This window comes from Glossina fuscipes, unplaced genomic scaffold (genome assembly GCF_014805625.2).
Source record: "Glossina fuscipes isolate IAEA_lab_2018 unplaced genomic scaffold, Yale_Gfus_2 1, whole genome shotgun sequence".
NCBI classification, from domain to species: Eukaryota; Metazoa; Arthropoda; class Insecta; order Diptera; family Glossinidae; genus Glossina; species Glossina fuscipes.
In genome coordinates, this window is record NW_023998415.1 from 39,705,986 (window position 1) to 39,722,243 (window position 16,258).

Genomic DNA, 16,258 nt, shown 5'->3' on the forward strand with positions numbered 1-16,258 from the left:
TACGTGTGCTTAACGAATACTAATTACCCGCGTATATACAGCTGAATGCCTTCTGTTAAATTGGTTCCATACCATATATATATATATATATATATATTAACGTACAGGTAAATGGCGTACTACTACTATATTCATGAAACTTTGAAAATGTACAACATAACCTTGGGGTTTTGAGCCGAAGGCGAAGCAAAGTTGACCAAAGGATTATTATTATAGTTCGAGTGTTACTTCTCGATAAGAAGAGAGTTTAGAGAGTAGACAAGTACATAAAGAGCATTGAAAGAACTATGCTAATGATAAAGACAGGATGATATTGACTTTTGATTCACATAACCTATCTAAAGATAATTTAATTCGTTTTCATTCGACGATACAAAGCGACAGTTTATAGAAATGGCGCGTAGCAAGATATCCCGAGTGCAAGCATTTCAACCAAGGTATCAACATTCTGTCTATTCCTGCCACTTACCGTACAGACATGACATAACCTTAAAATAAAAAAAGGAAAAACTTTACAGCTAAGAAAGATATTTCCTCTCCTTTAAAATGACTGTAGTTGCACACAATAAAAACAGATCATATATGTATATATATATATTTAATATCATCCTTTTTTTTTATGTCCATTGAGGTTTTACCAATGTTTCGTTTAAAATCTTTTACGTTACGGCACAATATTTACTAGAACAGTAAAACTTGTGATGGCGTTGTTGTACAACTTTCAACGGAATATACTTAAAAAACATACAAATTGCTTGGCAAAAAGGTATAGCAAGCAAAGAACTTCACGCTCGGAGAATTCCACTTTTTAGGAGGAGAATCAAAACGTGTTTTAGGTTCTAGGCACTAGACATCGCGGCAGTTGAACTGATGTTATATTAATATCTTTCTTAATCTGCATATCTCGAATCTAATCTATAAAAAAAAGGATTGTTTTAATTCCCAGATTAGGACCATTCCCCCCACTAGTCTCTTCAAAACATTAATTACGTTTTCTTATTAGATTTGTAATTTTTTTTATAAGATATACATATATACATAAATATATATATGGTTTTACTTTTTAATATCAAAATTTAAAATATAAATAAAAAAAAAACCCTCTCACAAGAGCTAACGATGCTTACTAGAGTAACATATATGGGTTTATGCTTGCATGCGTTCCGCACGTTTTAATGTTTCTTACGAAACAATAGAAAAATTGAAGGCAAAAAATGTTATGAAATATAAAAATGTATCGAAAATTGTCGAAATCCCTTCCACACACACACACATACACGCACCCATACGTATATATACGCCATGCAGCGATTATGTTAAGCCACACCATAAGCATTTCTACAGTAGCTCGACAAAGCGATTGACAATTTGCGCAATTGAAGCGATTGACAAACTAATATAATAATTGGTTATGTATTTAGTTTATGAAGCGAATTTTCTATTGTAAAACTTGTAATCTTCTTGGGTGTTTTTTTTTTTTGTTTTTTTGTTTTTTTGTTTTTTCTTCAAATACAATTTAAAGCCATACGGGATTGGTTCCAGCATAATAGAATCTTAAGACAATGAACGGTGTATTAAATTTGTACGGTTGTATGCAACATCCACAGACCCTCCCCCTCCGCCTGCGTTCGCCTGTTTGTGTAATACTTCCCAATGAATTTTTATATACTACACCACTTGTGATACAAGATATACTAAGTCTGTGCGGACATATGTAACACGCAGAAGCGCTTATTTTTTTTTTTTTCCATTCATTCAAAAACATTTTCTAAATTGAACTAAGCCTGTCTGTCCGTCTGTCCATCTCACGTCGGTTCATGACAATTTATGTTCAACAGGTCAACAGGAATTTTTCACATATTTTGATGAAATTTGGTACACTGACGTGTTTTAACATAGGGTCGAAAGCTATTGAAAATGGTCCCGATAGATCCATTTTGTCGGCCGTCCCCCAAATAACGCCTTATTTTGAAAAGTTGTAATATGGAGGAATAAAATTGCAATAGTATTTCGACGCCCTAAGTTGGTACGAAGAATTTGGTTTAGATAGGGCAATTTTTGAGCCCACTCATATATAACCGATCCGACGAAAACCTAATCTGATAAGAGGCTACACTTCGTAATATTTCATGGTGAAAATTAGTGCATAATAGTGGATTGCCATAAAACTCAACCTTATCGAATTTGGACCATGTAGGTCTATTTTTTTGATATCACCATATATGAGAAGGAAATTCAGGAAACGTGAACCCTTACGTGCGAAAAGGTACCAATGTTAATGTTTTATGATGAAAATTCTTTCTTGTTTCTTTGTTCAATAAAAACTAAATGAACCACATATGAGCCACACTAGCCTATTTTTCGGAAGTCCATCCCATATAAAGTTTCTCTCTTCGAGAAAAAGATTTAATTTTCAATTCTCTATAATTAAAGCTGGTCTATAGTAGAAATTTATCGCAAATTTTAACGCTAGGAGTTTTTTATGACATAGGTCTATTTTTTAGAAAGTAAAGTAAAAGGTTTGTTGAATTTGGAGAACGCCGTATAATGTTTTCGGCATCCTTCAATATGCGGGCTCTCATGGAACGTATGCCTCCGCATGCAAATATGTAATTTGTGGTGTACTAAAACGATCGAATAAAACGAGTGAATAATTGTGCTAGGCGCAATAGTGTAGGGTAACTAATGACCGGCATTAGCCGACTGTCATATGCTTACTTGTTTAATTCTAATTTTAACTCTGTTGGAGACTGCTGGCCTACTACAGACAATACTCAGACTGTACTTCAACCTGAACACAAAATTTCATTATTCAGTATTTATTCCGTATCAGAGTGTTCAGTCCGGGTAACGATAAATAGTTGCCCAAGTGACCTTCATTCCCAATTTCAATTTTTATGTATTGTACTTATGGACTGAATTTTCGCTTTACGCTAATTTTATTTATTTATTTTTTTCTTTTTTGTAAGGATTTCATTAGCACTTTTTTGCACGGAGAAAGGTTTAAAGGTTTTTCATTTTACACGATTTTTTAAAGCTGTGAAACATATTCCGAAAGGAAGAGTTTTTTTTTTTTTTTTTTTTGTCTTATTCTTATTGTTTCCTTGTCTTTTCATGAGTTTTTTTCATATGTTTTACAAATTTCCGCTTTGTCCTCACTTTTTGTTTTACGATAGCACATATTTTTCTGTTAACCATGGGCATGATTGTTTTTATCTCTAAAGCGAAAACTTGGCATCATTTACATTTCTCAATCAATTATATAACGAATTGCGTCAATTTTGTGTGGAAAGTTGCATTTGTATTGCATGTAGGATGCGACAACAACACCACCCATTTTCCGTCCACCTAATCATATATTTTTGTATTCGAGTGACATGTCTGGCAATATTCGAGATTTTTTTATGAGATTTAAGACACTAAAGTATTTTTTTACGCGACACAGTAAACTCTACTCGAAAGAGACTAGAGATGAGACCATATTTGCGCTTATTCTTCATATAACGGCATGTTTTGACAAAATTTTTATATGAGAAAAAGTATGTATGGAATGTGATAAATTTGGATAATATATATCAAGTCCCTACCACATTACTTTGCTGCCAATAGTCCAAAACAATGATTTGACATAAGTAGAAAATAGTTTCGATCCGGTTCGGTGCAGGGTATAAAATAAAACTGTGACTTCTTTAAGCTAGCGATACAAGCAACAATATATGTGATCACCGAAGATGGGGGAGGGGAAGTGTTATTGTATCAAATTCTGTGAATAAAGATCGAAAGTTACACAATATGTACACAAAATAAATTTAGTGCAACAAATTAAGATGATATTTTTCGGACCGCTTCCTTGTTCGGTTATAATGTATGTAACGCATTTTATAATTAACCATAAATATCTGAAAGATGGCTTCATCACGTCCTTTCTCTCATTCTGAACACGGTAATATGCTTCATCATGCATGCATGATTGCATTTGCACTTTTAAAGAATTCCTGCCCACTTATTTAGAGTAATTTCAATCATGCTGTTTTGCTTCAAGCGTATATGATTAAAGTGTAATCATGCATGCGTGCTAACACATTCACATTTTTATTTTAAATTAATATAAAATATATATATGTTTTTGTAAATTGTATTAAAGCTATGTTAACGTTAACATTATCGATTTAATCATTAAATTATTATTAAATTATCACTGCGCTTCAGTTATATATATATATATACATATCTGCTGACCTAACTAAATCATGCATAACTAATTTAAACTTCAAATAAATAAAACTAAAGCAAAAAAAAAAAAACAAAAAAAGGAAAATTATTGCAAATTTTATATGATTGTGCAAATACGACTGACTTAACGCATATGCTTATGTAGAGTTCTAAAAATTTGCAAAAAAAAAAAGGAAAAAAACAAAAAAATTATAGTCTTATTAATAATAAAATAAATACAAATAAAATGATTATTAAATATTAATTAAAAATAATAAATTCTCATTTAGCTAAGATTAATCGCCATTGTATTAATCAGTATCATTATGATTAAAGTCATAAATAATGAAGAAAAACAACAAACAATTCTTCTTCTTCGTCTATTATTTGTACTCGTTAATAAAAGTAAATGAATATTTAATATTTTCAAATACAATATACGCGAATTTTTTGTTTTTTTTTTTTCTTTTTTTTGTTATTAGTTTTTTCTTCACTCCTATGGGCTATACTTGATTTATTATTTTGCTTGCAACGTCTCATAGTTGGCCGTAAAGAAGATCCCAAGACATTCTTCATTATAAAATCCTGACTGATGACTTACTTACTCTCTGCCCACTTGTCTATCTATTGATTGTATCGTAATCGAATGGTCGCTTACATTACGATAGGAAACTGAAACCGGATGCCACGACGTGCTGGCTAAAGCCATTCGATTTGTGATAATGAAAAAAAACAAAAAAAAAAAAAAAATTAAAAAAAAAATACATATCAGGAAGTATTTATAAATACATACTTAGGCGGAGGTGTCTCTTGAAACTCTTAGGGCAGCGAATATCACGTACGAGAATTGAAAGCCTATATTCATAGTTAAGATGTACAGGTGATGTCTGAATTCGTTTCAATGTGTATCCAACTGTTGTTTAGGGTTAGGGTGCTTATGAAATAAACTTAAGCATGTATATACCTATATATGTTTACAGTAATTATAATATTGTGCATAATCAATGTAACCGACTGTCGAGAAAAGGGGGAGAAAAGATACTATGAAAAAATTAAACAACAGATTTACGAGTTAAATAATAAACGTTGACACAAAGGCTATGATTGTGGCTGTGCCTGTGTCTGTGTCTATGTCGGTACAGCTGAATATTGATGGATGGCTATAAACGGACGTGCCGTGATAGAATAGATATTTATATATATGTATATATTTATGCATTTTTTTTTTTTTAAAGTCATCAGTGTTATCGCCGTATAATTTATGCTTAATTTTTGTGTATGAGAAAAAAAAGGGTGCTATTGAGTTTATCTTTATACTCCTCTAGGTATAGACTCTGACTTTAATGATGTCATCAGCATTTTTATCATACATCGTTGATGGTTTTTTCTGATTGTTTAAATAATAATTTATTAAATATATATTTAATATAAGCGTTAACGATTTGAAATTTATTTAAATGTCCGTCTGTCCTCTACAAGGCTGTTTTATGTTATCTGTTGTTGTTGGTTTTTTTTTTTTTTCTCCTCTCTTTGTGGTTTCAGTGAAACATTGCCTGAACGTAGTATTACGCCTCACGCGTAGACCTTATCGTGTAAAACCTTCAATGCGCTCAGTTAACATTGTGTGGTTAAGTTTTTATTTATAATTTTTTTTTTTTTTTTTTGTTTTTTTAATATTAAAAATATTTATTTAAGTTTTTACACAATTTTTTTTGTTGTTTTTTTTTGTTTTTTTTTTTTTTTTTTTTGTTTTTCAAGTTATTGTCATCGCTTATGCAAGTGGCGTTCATACGTTGTGCTTATGTTATATATGTTAACTAATTTTATTGGCAGATGTTATTCCATTACAACATCGTTTTATTTAATGTATTTGTAATTAAAATAAACAGCAAATAAAAACAAAAAGAAAAACAACAGCATTTTAATAACTGTTAAGTGTTCATTCATTGCCTGGCGACGACACTCAACTTGAGCTGTCACAAAAATAAAACAAAAAAAAAAAAGAAAAAAAAAAGAAACGGTTTTTATACTCGGCTTATAACGAATTTTTTTATGCCCTCGTCCTGCTAAATAGTTGACGCTTTTTGGTATTTATCGCAGACGTACTACATATGTACTAACAAAGGAAACAAAGAAATTTCATTAAACAACATTTTCAATAGATGGGCAACCACCTACCCGTACGTCTCGTCGTTCAATGTAGTAACGAAACTTTATTTCTCTTAAGAAACGAATTAAAAGCACCCTTCATCCTATTATTACACACATTTATAAATGTATTGCATATGTATGTTTTTATTACATTAGTGTATTAGTGAATTAGTTGATCTCGTTTTCGTAAAACGTTCTTCACACTGCCCAAATTTATACTCTCGAGAACTATTTACATCATTAGCCACCCATTGTTTATTAAAGTAGATTATTACGAAGCAATTTTTCGATTATACCATTAATCCTTCTCACTGTAGGATATAGTAGTAGTATTATCATCATCATAAATCCAACAAAGAAAAAAATTTCTAAGAAATTTCAACTTTCCATATTAATGGATAATACGAATAGTGAATAAATGGACGGACGGACAAATCGGACCGCAAACTACATATGTATGTATAGGCCTTTCATGTCGGACAGAAATTCTAATTTTAATGATTTTTATGGGTAATGAACTCATAAGTCAATCTGTTTACATATATATAAAAAATTATAATAATCACATTGTTAAAAAAAAAAGAAATGTGTTTTGCTTACGCGATGACATACTTAACATACTTGGACATGAGGATTACAAGGCGACCAATACCTTAACTATAAAAAGTCGTTGTCACATATTGTTACTGACACATTTATTGGTAATTTTTTCCATTTTAATAAACTAAGGACAATGATTATTGCGTTGATAACTAACTGGTGAAGGTTTTAGAGGAAGTGTTAAGTACTTAAAAGGTTCCTTTCAATGAAATTATTCATTTTATGCATAATTTGATAGCAAAAATTAAATAAAACTTTAAATATTGAATTTATTCTCTGACAAAATCAATTTCGAAACGATCGCCCGATCACTTAGCATTGCAATTATGTTCGAATTTTGTACATTGATTTAATCGGAAGCATTTTGGCGTCCGCATCTCCCTTAAATCATTCCATGCAATGTACAATTTTACTTATGGCATTCCCTGCGCGTACAGTATCAAATGTTTTGTCTTGTGAACTTGCAATGTGAACTCTACCTGTTTTGGGGTATAACAAAGTAAAACGTATTTCTTATGCAATTAATGGTCAGTGATCTTAGTCCTTAGTATGTCGTCATCCTTATCATTTTTTGAAATTTTTTCAAGACTTTTACTATTAACCGTATAAACCTAGCATTTATGAGCTTGCAATGTTAAAGGTATACAGTGGTACTGAGTGCTCTATGAATAAAATTGGCAGATACTGACTTTCAAGAAAATGCAATACATTCACTATATGGCACGAGAATTTGGACATACAAGAACCGTTTACCAAGTAGATCGTAACCATGTTTACTTACAATGCGGCAAAGGCATGCATGCATGCATGGCATGACCATGTTATCACGACCTGGCCGAAAAGGATGCTTCATGCAAAAAGTTTTCTTCTTGTCTCGTTGAAAAAAAATAAATGTTATCGTAATGTCTGAGAAGCATTGAACTGACTGTGTATACTCTTGAAGAGTAAGTGTGTTAGTGAATGAAATTGCGTTTTCAAAAAGGGAAATAAATGTTTTTTTTTTTTTTTTTTTTGAACTTAGCGCCCGGACTTATTGACCGTCGTTTTACGTACGCTAGATTTGAAACGTACAACACACAAAATTCATTAGCCACAACTCTAACGGAGAATTTTCATTCTGTCTTTGATCTATTTGAGTAAATGTCGGCTATTTCCTCCTTCTCCATTGCTGGACTTTCAATGTTTAGTCATAACATAGCGTACAAATTTTGCTTTTGGGTTAACCTAAAACAACTTCAAGCCGCAGTTTGGTGATAAAACTTGAGCAGATATTAGCAAATGTTCTTTCTCGATACTTTGGCTGCTTTTACAATAGAGTTTCACGCAAAATTGCGATAAGAACTCCTCTAAAAGCAAAAAAAAAAAAATAATAATTTTTAGTCTTTAAAAATTTCTCTCTCAACACATATTTAAACAACCAACCACCAAGCTATACAATACAATAAATAATGCATCACAGATATACTAATTAAAATTCTTTGATCTAATCAAGTCAAAGTTATGTAAATCTGAACGCTGTTCACGTTGTTCTTGAGTTGCGTAACAACACAACGAATAACTGCAGTTCTGATATTTAAATTTGCTCATTCCTCAAGGTTTACGAGGTTTAACTGACTTCGCTTTACACTGCTAACAACGCAGCAATATTTATCGGAAATTGCAAAAATAAAAAGAAGAAGAAAAAAACGAAATATCATGCATCGGAATTGCATAGATTATGCTTGAATCAATTATAACCTTGAGACAAATGCATCTTTGTATTCAAATCAATTGAAAGTTAGCTTTTTTTTTTAAGCAATCTTTCACAAAAGTGAAATGATACATAAAACTCCACGCCGAAGATTTGCATAAAAAGAAAAAATGCATAGCAATGACAATCTGGATGATTTGCAATGCAATAAATACATGAAAAAAAAAAAGGAAAGAAAATGAAATTTTAAATCACGTGCTAGTGCTGAAGACTTAACAACTCAAAACAATGGCAACATAAACAAATCCAGTCAATCATGAACACAACCTGAGAAACTGAGAAACGCGGTTAAGAAAAAGTAAACAAATCAACAAACGAACTACGTAAGAAAGTTAAATAAATAAATAAACAAACAAAGAAGCAAACAAATAAGTAAACGAATGAATGAACGAACCAACGAACGAAAGCCACAGCCATTGATAATGCAAAAAAAAAAAAAAAAAAAACCAAACACTTTAAACAAATAAACGTCAAAAAAACAACAAAAACAATAACAACAAAATGCAGAGTAGTTAATAGTCTGTTTACTACGCTGAATGAAAATAATAACGGTAGCGGATTGTTATTGTTGTCATTGCTATAGTTTGTATTAGCTAAAGAAATTGTTGTTGCATTGTAAAGATAGTAGTATTAGCACGAGACTTATATGCCATTGATGGCTTTTTAGTATAACAAAAGGAAAAATGAAAAAAAAAAAACAGGTAACAGCAAAACGTTAAATTAAATAAATATTGATATAGAGCAAACACGTATATGTACACATCTATATTGTGTAAAGGCAAACAGATATCGAAGAGTTATCAGAAATCAGAGTTTCACAAAGTCTTCCATCATATGACCATTAACATAACAAAGTCCTGCTGATGCAAATTTGCTTAGCTTTTAAGCTTTCAAGTTTAATTGATGATCATCTAACGACGGATATCGGATACCTAATCATCCAAGATAGAAGTTTATTATCACAAAAGCAAAAAGTTTTTACTTATGTTTACATAATTACTCTGACTCTGACCCTGACCCTGACCCTGACTCTGACTGATCTGATAGACGCTTTCTTTCACTATCGATGCTTTCGTATCTACTAGTATCAGAAAATAATCTGAAAACTTTTCATGTTTTCGAATCATGTTCTTATACACAACAACACAACAACTTCATGATCGTCAATTGCTAAAATATCAATCGTTACAGTCGCAAGAATTTCACTAGCCGGTGACTAAGGGGTGGCTAAATATAAACAAAATCTATCAATGGTCTATGTTTGGTATGATCTATGGCCACACATCGAACGGCACATCCCAAATTAATTATCTGAAGGCGAGACAGTTTTCATGATGCGCATAATATTCAGTTTGTCAAAACGTTTACAACAGTCAGAACTAAGCTTTTGAATTCCTACTAATTTCACATATTCAATCGATCTGGATATATTTATTTGTCTCTCCGTCAAAAAATTCCGATATCAACTTCAAATCTGACAAAGGTATTCGAAGTTTTTACACACAAGTTGGCATTGAAAATGCCCTAAATCGGTCTCACAGTAGAATAAGCGCGAAAAAACCCAATATTGCAGAATAGTGAAATCTTTTTTTTTACCGATCGACCGCTCATCTAAAGATATCCTCCCAGGCGCCGGATCTGTATTGCTTTAGACGGTCTCGCGGAATATCTACGCAGAAAAGTGACGAGACCCCACTGCCCACTGCGATTTGCAAGTGTCGGCGACAAAAAGTCTATTAACAGACGACCGGGCGGTAAAGTGTTAAGATAACAGTAGTAAATCTAAAGGATTTGCCCACGCCCGAATTAGTTAGAATAATTAGTTTACTCGCCTCTTTTATTTATTTATTTATTTTTTTTAGTTCTGCTTCTAGAGGATATTAGAAATATTTTGCCATGAAACGTCAATTGAGAACCTCTGAATAAATTATAATTACTTAGGTGCCTACTGTAGTTATGGAAGAGTTTTTGTTGAATTCAATGACTTATTCTTATTATTATAATTAAATTCTCTCTGTTTTTTGATGAAATTCAAATTTAATTAACACGAGCTTGTTGCAAAGTCTTACAATCGGAATACGCGTCATCGGTATATATATAGTCCTTTGCTGCGGACGGTCTCGCCATACAAACTTAGTGATTTCGTGGCGAAATAGTCAGTCGTAGTCAGCATTTTCGGATATTTTTAAGTTTGGAGAAACCCTCATCAGGTAAATATGATTGCATCTATCGTAGCCAATAGTGATAACAAAGAGCCACGTCTGGGGGACATGTCGCTCAAGTTAAAGATCACTTACTCCATTATTTTTGGTGTAGACGGGCGGACTTACGCGAATTTTCATCGCTTTCAAGATTAAAAAGTTTCTTCACGAAATCTCGCAAAACACTTTCTAACTGTGTCATAACTTATTGCGTTTCCATCTCAAACTAAATCATATGCTTAGCGTTCAGCTGCAGCTTTGTTTAATTAAAAACTAAAAATCGAGCTCTTTACACTTTGGTGTACATTGAGCGGAGCAGCTTGTAAACAACAGAAATCTTTCAATGTTGAAGATCCGCATACGCATAGTTTCGGGAGAATTGAACGCGCCATGAATATTTTATAGAGCAACCAATGTCAACACGGAGAATATATTTATACATCAATCTATTGCTATAATTATTTTAATAAATATTTAAATATTAACGTTTGTTCAAGCTCTTGCCCTTATTTAGCCCCATTCAGAGAAACTTGAATTGCCCACCGATCAAACCTGCTGTAGTTTCCTAATCTCTCTAACGATGATAAGAACAATAACATAAATAAAAATAAAACTGTTGTCATAAGAAACTTATTATCATTCTATATCCAGTTCCTTTGTTATTGCAAATCCCCGCAACGAAACTTGTACGAATGGAAAAGTGATCGGCACGAAAATTGCCTCGGCCTAAACATAAAACCATCAAATCCTAATTCAAGCCATTAAAAGGAAAAAGAAGAATATTTCAGAGGAAATCAATTGTCAGTATACGGTCAATGTTAATCGTGGGTATATCTACCATAGCCGCAGTTTTTATTTACACTTTTCACTTGCCACTATTACCAGTCAGCTTCGCCTCGAAGTCTACTGCTCTCTAACTTAACAATAATTCCGCGTAGACTTAACTATTTACATAACCTACACTCATTTTACCCCCATATTTTCTTCGCGGCCTTCATGCTCTATGAATTCTGGTCTGCTAATAAATGTTCGTCTCAAGAGCCTTAGATCGCTTCCACAAAGCAACGCAACATTTACTAAGCAATAGTGGACCTAAGTCTCCCTCTAACTTCATTTTCTTCATTTGAGGCTCTGTAGTAAGATTTATTTTAGTTTCTTCTAACGTTTAGGTCCAAAATTAAACTTTCGACTGCTTACTCATAACTTTACGACCAAAACTTAGCAATAATTAACGATCGTTAAAATTATCATAAAAAATCAAAGAGAAGCTTAAAAAAAAAAAAAAACCCAAAAGATTGACTTTAGTTTATCGTATACGCACGCTTTCAAACGTTAGACACTCGTGTAATCTGCTTATCCGACAATTTGTGCAAAAGCGTCAGAACAATCCACACAAAACATCAGGGGAAGTGAAGGTGAACTTCACGCTCAAAGTTTTTGAGGCTTACTACTACAGCTCGCAACCCGAACGCTACGTTATATGCAGTAAGAACGAGAGTGTCACTAGAATTTTGCTTTCTTTCAGCAAACAGGGGACCAGGCCAGTTGTTTCGAAAATAAATCGGGGGGAAAAAAGTCAATCGGCTACAAATACTTCGAGACACGCTTAGAACGAACAAGAAAACCCTATCTAACGTCACATAATCTTCATCTGGGACAACTCTTACCTATTCATCGATGTTTTAGTCTTACGACCACGCTCGCTGAAAGAGAAAATGCGGATGTAAATGACACCACCGCTCCTTTCACTGTCTACAACGGTCGAAAGGAAACTTGACTTCTAACAAATTAAACTAAACGGGCAAAAAAAATTATACTCGGCCGCAATCGAATCAATAAAAACTACACTACCGTACTCTATAATATTAGAGTAAACGTGAGTAACTTTTCCTACTTTTTGGAATAAAAAAAGGGAAATTTATATTGTATATCTGTTGCAGTCTGTTGGAAACGAGCAAAAAACATGGCAAGCAAAATCGTTCTAAGTTGTTGTGGGCGTGTCCTTTGTATGGGTTGAATCATTTTCAAATAAATTTTTTAACAAATTTCTAGTCACGAACGGTAGAATGTCTACCACAGACACTACACGATTGGGCATAAGAATAGACGAAAGGACGGACATCCTTTAATGAATTCCGTGTTCGAAAACGGCCAATAGTTTATATACTTTATGGAGTTTTTGAATCTTTCTTTTTCCTTTCGAAAAGCAGGAATGTTCTCAGTTTACGTGGTACCGTAGATGTCCGTGAATAGATCTATTTGCAATACAAGCCTGCTTGCAGGATCTTGCAATATTTTTGTCAAATTTAAAGTCGATAGCTTTTAGATTTGCAAATGGAATAGGACTAAGACTAGTAAGAAGAAGAGATGGACATGCTTAAATCAATTTAGAGTTTAATGCTGATCAAAACTATATATATATGTATATACTCTGAAGTTTACTTCTGGGCGTTGTAAACGTTTTCACAAAATGAATATGCGTACTCGTCAGCCTTCGACGACATATATAAAAAGACGCTATTTTTAGTCGTAATACCTTTGCCGCATTTAATGAATGCGTATTTACACTTGTTCTATTGCAGAGCATAAATTGCAAGCGATAGTACTTACCGGATAATACATTCCTTGAGGAGGAAGGAAGAAAGCCCCGGAGCCCCACAGTTTGACGGCTTTTTTATTAACACTATTTTCAATAAAAATTTTCAATTTAATTACACACAATTGTTTTTTATAATTGTGTGCGACTTGCTTTATTTTCTTATTTATTTAGTGTCTGTTTAGTTGTTTTCTCTTTTCTTTTCTTTTCTTTTTTTCTATTTTTTATTTTTTTTCTTTATAGTAAGAGTATTATGGTTTTACTAACGTAATTGATAAAAAATTTTAAGCATGAGCTTAGAGATTAGCACAGGATTTAAAGTTTCATTAGTTTTTGGCACAATTACTTTATTTTTTGATTTGAATATTATTTCCAATAATATATAATAAATATTTTTTCTTTTCTTTTATTAATTTTTTTATTTTTAATTAAAATATTTTACACTTTACACTATAAGTAATAAAGAGAAAATAAGAAAAAAAAAATAAATAAATAAGAAAAACGCTTGATTACGCTAAGGATTAAGGAACAAAAAAAAAAAAAAAAAAAAAAAAAAAATCGCAGTCAATTTTCCAACAGATGGTAAAGCGAACGAACATCTTTGTAAACGTTACGTTAAGTTTACGGTTTAGTTTTAGTTTCATTTTACATTAAAATAAAAATAAAACTATAAATTTTTAGTTTATGAAATTAAACGCGAATTTAAGACATTTCAGTGGAAAAAAAACTTTCATTACCTGAGCGCAATCGATAAAAACAATCACAAACTTATTCTTAGAAAAACTCAAGTTATGATTTATTTTAACCTGAACTAGCTACCTACCCACCCTACAACCTATGTAACAATGTTTTTGAAATATCGTGCAAAAATTGTGCATAGTTTTTGAATCGTTCAATATGAAAACATATTTTCCAAATTTAGTTGCATTACATTGCATTATTTTTATTATTTAAACTATAAAATTTACTCATACTTAATAGAAATATGATTTCAAAATTATTTTATTGCGATTGCATACAAATTAGAGATCTCGCAAAATTCGTCTGTTCATAATTCGGCTCCAAATTCTGAATTGATACAGTTCCATGGGTGTCCATTTCTTGATTTATTTCTTAGGTTCCATGATATTAAACTTTTTATCAAAAAATTGAATTCGTTTTGTTTATGCATATTACACTTGGTCCAGTTTCGCAGATCAAGCCTATTAGGTGAATATGGTAACGAGTCGCAAGCCTACTTCCAATGACTACAAAAACAAAAATCTTAGCCGAAATTTTGAAAAAGACAAAGAAAAATGTTATAATTTTACTTTGATTCCTTTGTATTTGTGCGACGTCAACCAAAATCAATTTTATTGGATATTGCTTTCTCCTTTCCTGAGGACGGAAATCTGTCATTTTCACCGATACCTTCAAGTGTTTCAGTCGTTGTCATAGGCAAAAAACTTCCTTATAATGGGTAGCGGCATTTCCTACAATTCAGTTTGTTATACTATTTGTTGGCCACCAGTATTAGCAAATCCGATATTTCTCAGCCGTCCTCAAAACTTAAGTCTTAACTAAAATGAACGACTTTCGTAGATTCCGGCATTGCATAACGGACTTATCGTCCGCGTAAAGGAAATTGCGAATATTCTGATAAGTGAAATCCTTGGATGGAGAGCATATCGCATCTATAAGCAAATAACTTGAGAGTTGTTAAGCAACATAAATGCGAACAACAAAAGCAAACGAGCAAACTATCCGGTCGCACATATGATAAGTGCTTTAAAATGTAAAAATTTGATCCTGAATGGTATTTCTTTCAAGCTTGGTTTCATTGTCCTTAATCCTTTTGATCCAAATATGTCATAGCCCATATCAGAGACGCCATGAGTGAACTTCAGAAATTCGAACAGTGCGATATTTATATGACGTATGCACAACGTTTTATTACCGCTTATTGACACGAAAAAGATTTGGTCACTTTCATAAAAGTGAACCAAGACGAAGTTTATATTGTTTCCTTAACTTAAATATTTGCCTTTAAGCCTGCTGTCTGTCAGCTAAAATTTATATTTTTGTTTTGCCGTAGGTAACAAGATTTGGTTTGTTTGATTTTGTATTAAAACGACAAGAAATAAATCGATCACTATTTGTCAATCCATCGCAAAATGATATTTAGAATGGTTGCCTCCTATTGTTCAAGCCTGCCACTCTAACACTTAAGCTCTAATGCTCTCGCAAAGACGCCTAAGACTTTTGACGGGAATACGCAAATATTTCGTTTTTAAATCGACTTTCAAAACGTGTGCTTCATAGTGACATCTTTAAGACTAAGCGCTTAATAGTTTTCTCAATAACATCGGCATGCCCCAGTTTTACAGCTAACTGTTAATATCATCATCTATTTACAGATGATGAGCAGATGCTAGACAGCTCCTCAAGCGAAACTGCGTTGTTGTAAGCTCAAGATTTCCGCTTACAAAAACCAATAATATTGAAGCAATAGGCTTTAAATTTCCACTTTTTCCCAAATTCTTTCATTTGCTTTGTCCTATGGCGGACCAAAACGAAGATCGATCCACTTTCTGCGGATACTTTATTTTTCCCTTACGATATTTTCAGATTTTCCGACTTGTATTTAAACGTCTTATTTTCAGCCTATTTTCCTAGGATGCTAACTCTTACGCCTCCATTGATATCCATAAGATTTATCCACGAAAAATGTAATCACTATCTTAAGCAATGGGGTTTGAAATGGTTGCG

General features: G+C 32.5%; 1 protein-coding gene across 2 annotated transcripts in view; it reads right to left on the bottom strand.

Annotated features, from left to right (window-relative positions):
* LOC119632371 (sex determination protein fox-1) overlaps window positions 1-16,258 on the bottom strand; it is a 373,741-nt gene that overhangs the window by 315,158 nt on the left and 42,325 nt on the right. Inside the window, exon 1 of one of the 2 annotated variants that reach the window (XM_038025246.1) lies at window positions 13,525-13,662. The exons of the other annotated variant lie outside the window; for it this stretch is intronic. Coding sequence (XP_037881174.1) covers window positions 13,525-13,536 — 12 coding nt within the window. The 5' untranslated portion in view covers window positions 13,537-13,662. Of the gene's footprint in view, window positions 1-13,524; window positions 13,663-16,258 lie in introns of those variants that run through there. 2 annotated transcript variants of the gene reach the window in all.